Source organism: Triticum dicoccoides, chromosome 4B, assembly GCF_002162155.2.
Source record: "Triticum dicoccoides isolate Atlit2015 ecotype Zavitan chromosome 4B, WEW_v2.0, whole genome shotgun sequence".
In the NCBI taxonomy this organism is placed as follows: Eukaryota; Viridiplantae; Streptophyta; class Magnoliopsida; order Poales; family Poaceae; genus Triticum; species Triticum dicoccoides.
The window spans coordinates 680,829,636-680,834,449 of record NC_041387.1 but is presented as its reverse complement, the minus strand read 5'-3'; the positions used below and the strand labels follow the sequence as shown (position 1 = coordinate 680,834,449).

Sequence of the window (4,814 nt, the reverse complement as noted above, 5' to 3'; positions counted from 1 at the left end):
GGGTTTGCTGGAACCAGGTTTTTTTTGCTGGATCCACCCATTTTTTTTTGCTACAACCCCTTTCTTTTTTGCTACCATCCCCATTCGATTTGATGAACTCTTTTCGTTTTTGCTGGAACCGGTGTCCTGATTTGCTGGAACCAGTTGGTGGACGTGCTGCAAGGTTGACACCTCGCCGGAGGAAGCTGCATCCAGCGGCGAGGAGGGATGCATCCAATGTCATTCAAACACAGGGAGTTGCAACCATGTACGCCGGAGCTACAACCGGTGACTGGGGGAGTTGCAAGAGGGAGCGGCCGTTTTTGCTGATGCGTCTTTATTTGGTGAACCATTTTTTTGTTTTTGCTGGAACCGATGTATTTCTTTGCTGGAATAGATATAATTTTTTGCTTCATCAGCTGCAGAGCTCTCAAATGTTTCATGTGGTTTTTGCTGGGACCTAAGTTTGGTTTGCTTCAACCGACCACCGGAGTTTCTGTAGGTACGATGCATGTCAATGCAGGCCAGCGAGACGGTGACGTCTGCGCCGAGGACAGAGGGGGGTGGCGCACCAGATGCTGCAACCGCGAGGGGTGGGGGAGCGGCGAGCTCGCCGGGTGCGCACGCACAACGGCGGGAGGGGGAAGATTGGTTGCGGGGTTGGGGGCGTTTTTTCTGGAAACTTTGACCGAAGGAAGCAAAACGAGTGGGGGGTTGAGTTGCCAGATCGGAGGTTCCAGCTGGCTGCATCGGGCGGCTGGCGTTCGACCGGCCCAACAGTTGGGCCGGTGCGCCGGCGGCCCGGCGCAGATCATCGCCCTTTCAGAAGGTATCCAAAGACGATGGTGTCGACATCCATGCTCCTACTCTACTAGTGTTGTTATACTCCTACTAGGTAAAAGTCATGTCGATGGGGCACGCAAACAAGACAATTGATGCACGCATGCTCACGCGCCACCATCGATACAGACAAGACATGCACACCTTGCATGACACCGATCGATCACTCACCCATCACCAGCCTTACTCCTATACATACATACGCGTGTCAGCACACCGACTGTGAGAGCTGGCTAGCTGCCTTCATCGAGCGGCAATGGCCTCCGACCGCCTCAGCGCGCTCCGGGCCTTCGACGACACCAAGGCCGGCGTCAAGGGCCTCGTCGACGCCGGCGCCACCGCCATCCCGGCCATCTTCCACCACCCACCCGACGCCTTCGCCCCGTCCACTCTCGCCACCGACGTCGCCGTCCCGGTCGTCGACCTCTCCTGCCAGCGCTCGGACGTGGTCGGCGCGGTGAGGGCCGCGGCGGAGACGGTGGGCTTCTTCCTGCTGACGAACCACGGCGTGCCGGAGGCGGCCATGTTGGGGATGCTGGCGGCGGTGCGGCGCTTCAACGAGGAGCCGGCGGAGGCCAAGGCGCCGTACTACACGCGGGAGGCGGCGAGGCGCGTGCGCTACAGCTGCAACGCGGACCTGTTCCAGACGCTGGTGGGCAAGTGGCGCGACACCGTGTACATGGACGACGCGGACCGGCCGGCGGCGGGCGAGGAGACGGAGGAGGAGCTCCTCCTCCCGCCGGCGCTGAGGGGCGTCGCGCCGGAGTACACGGGGCAGATGCGGCGGCTGGGGCGCGGCCTCTTCGAGCTGCTGTCGGAGGCCCTGGGGCTGCCTCGCCGTGCCTACCTGGAGGAGGAGGCCGGCTGCATGGCGGCGCTGAGCGTGGCGGGCCACTACTACCCGGCGTGCCCGGAGCCGCACCTCACGATGGGCACCGTCCCGCACTCGGACCCCAGCTTCCTCACCGTGCTGCTCCAGGACGGCGTGGGCGGCCTCCAGGTGCTCGTGGACGACCCCCTCGAGGACGGCGGCGGCGAGCGTTCGGCGTGGGTGGACGTGCCGGCGACGGGGGAGGCGTCGCTGGTGGTGAACGTGGGCGACTTCCTGCAGCTGGTGTCCAACGACAGGTTCAAGAGCCCGGTGCACCGCGTGGTGTCCAGGAGCGTGGGGCCGCGGGTGTCGGTGGCGTGCTTCTTCAGGGCGGACGGCGCGACGGTGTGCGCCCCGGTGGTCGTCGACGGGAGCGGCCCGCCGCGGTACAAGAGCGTCAAGGCGGAGGAGATGCTCTGCGTGTCCAACACACAGACCCGGCTCAACAACTTGAGGCTCTAGCTAGCTAGCTAGCATCCGTCCGTTCAAAAGAAATAACTAGCAATAAACTTCCTATTGAGGCAAAACCGAATATATTTACAGTTTAGGTGTGATTCATCGGATCTCAGATCATTGTATATATATGCGAGTACCTACCTACTCCCTCCGTCCGAAAAACCTTGTCCAAAGCTATTCCTCAAAGGCCACCACTAGGCGCCGGTGCGCCGGCCGAATACTTTCGGCCGGTCGGCCCCCAGCCGCCCGATACATACATCCACAACCGCTCGATTGGATCCCGCAACATTTTTTTCCTTCGCCGTACGAAAAAAAAGACGTCCACTCGCAAGGCCGTGCCCTGCGCCCGTCCCGCTGACAAATTGAAGTCCCCCTCCGACTTGGCTCACTGCCGATGCTCGTCCCCGTCTGGAAAGAAGTTGTTCTAACAAAAAAATCGCTGGTTTCAACAGAATAAATAGCTGGTTCCAACAATACTATAGATCCAAAAAATCAAAAAGACAGGTGGTAGCACAAATCAAAGGCAGTGGAAGCAAAAAACAAAACGACGGTAACAAAATTTTGAAGTGATTCCAGCAAAAAGATGGATCGAACAAAACACATCAAAAACAAGGTAGTAGCAAAATATGAAGACGAAGACGGTGGTAGCAAAATTCAAAGACCGTGGTAGCAAAAATTAGAGTGGTTCCAGCAAAATTATGGATCCTGCAAAAAAATCAAAAAAAAGGATGGTAGCAAAAACTAAGGCGGAGGTGGCAAAAATAAAAGACGATGGTAGCAAAACTTGGAATCGTTCCAGCATAAAGATGGATGGAGAAAAAAAAATCAAAAAGACAGGGGATGCAACGGTTGTAGCAAAAAACAAAACCATGGAAGCAAAATTTGGGAGCCGTTCCAGCAAAAAGCACTTTAAAATGTGGATTATAGCAAAAAATGTTGCTAATTCCAGCAAAAGTAGTAACCAGATGTAGCAAAAAATGCCATCGACTGCGGCTTCCACCACGGCCGATTCCGGCATCTCATAAGCTAGTGCACGATGGAGCCGCCGTTCCAGCACAGGTGGAGACGCGTCACTCACCGGAGCAGAACGGGGGCAGGTGGAGACGAGGGGCTCGCCATAGCAGCGTCGTGGGAGGTGGACGCGCCCGCTCGGTTGTAACAAAAATCTGCATCGATTGTAGCAGATTTCCCTGCCGGTTGAAGCATCGTCAGTTGCAGCACCCTGCGGCGTGCACCTCCGTCGTCGCAGCTCCAGTGCGAATGGTCCAGAAAAGAGCGCTGCCGGCAGAAACCCATCGAGTCGGCAAAACACTCGTCGCAGCTCGGCACGCAGGCTAGCGGCCGTCTAAGGTGGGCAGGAAAGGAGGAAGAAGGGATGGGGAGGGAAGGAAGGAACTGCAAGGCGGTGAGGTTCTGCCGCGGAAGGGTCAGGTCGTCTCGCCGGAGGCAGAGGACGGGCGTCTCGCCGGAGGCAGAGGACAACAATGAGGCGCAGAGTTGTGGCTTTGTGGTCAGGATGAATGGTCGAGAATAGATACCGTGAATGGATAAGGAAATGGGATAATAAAGAAGAGCAGGGCAGTGCGTGCGTCCAAAAGAAAAGCGTGGCAGCAGCTCGCGACCGGCGCCTTGCTTCGGCCGGTCGACCGGAAGCCAACGTTTCCCTTCCTCAAATGGATGTATCTAGTACTAATTTAGTGCTTGATACATCAATTTAAAGGACAAGTTTTTCAGGACGGAGGGAGTACGTCTTATTTCTGCAAAATCCTTTCATTGATAAATTACAAACCAAGTTACACAAATATTAGGAGCCGTTTCCGCGCTCTCACTTCTTCTGCTTTGAACTACCCTTCCTGTCACACTCGATTTTATCGCAAGCTGCTAAATCATGCATGATGTTTGATCAACGGGTCATCATCGCGTATAGAATCCCTCTTCCAACTACTCAAAAATCATTGGCTAGAGGTTGCCATTATGGGCCCTTCCAATGCCAACAAAGGATTTGAGCTCAATATAAAATCATGATAATGTGATCTATGGACTTAAAGTTTACTTTCATAAAATTGAATTGTTTCATTTCTGAGAAGTGAAAGACGCGTGCGTCTGCAGACCCGTTTGGTTGTGCAGATGACCGATTTTTTATTAAATGTTTAAATTCCGATTCATTACCAACATCTCACTAATGCAGAGTGGAAACATGTCGGTTGTATTGCAAGATGCTAAATCATGCATACGGTTCATCATTGGGTCATCATCGCGTAGAGAATCCCTCTTCCAACTACTCCAAAAGGCATTGGGTAGAGGTTGCCATTATGGGCCCTTCCAATGACAACAAAGGATTTGGGCTCAATAAAAATTTTCATGAGAAAGTGATCTACGACCTTAAAGTTCACTTCCATAAAAATGAATTGTTTCGTTTCGGAGAAGCTCAAGACACGTGTACACAATACATGAACATGTTTGGTTATACAGATGGCCAATTTTTAATTAAGTATTTGAAAATTCCGATTTGTTATCGATGTTGTTCGATGAGAATTTGTACTACAAATAGTATGAAAATATTTTGTACCAATATTTTATGTGGAGCAAGGAGTGCCCACGGATATTGCATGCGTGTCATACACGTGCACGCATGTACATTAAAAACTGTTGGCTAAAAGAAATTTTA

The 4,814-nt window shown here is 53.3% G+C and overlaps 1 protein-coding gene across 1 annotated transcript; it reads left to right on the top strand.

Moving 5' to 3' along the window:
* The first annotated feature begins 1,065 nt into the window (after positions 1-1,065).
* On the top strand, positions 1,066-2,282 carry LOC119292342 (DIBOA-glucoside dioxygenase BX6-like). The gene has a single exon (XM_037571192.1). The coding sequence runs from the start codon at positions 1,076-1,078 to the stop codon at positions 2,150-2,152; it is 1,077 nt and encodes a 358-aa protein (XP_037427089.1). The 5' UTR covers positions 1,066-1,075; the 3' UTR covers positions 2,153-2,282.
* Positions 2,283-4,814: the final 2,532 nt, after the last annotated feature.

Excerpts from the sequence above, each read along its gene's own strand:
- LOC119292342 (XM_037571192.1), top strand. The coding sequence starts at position 1,076 with ATGGCCTCCGACCGCCTCAGCGCGCTCCGGGCCTTCGACGACACCAAG.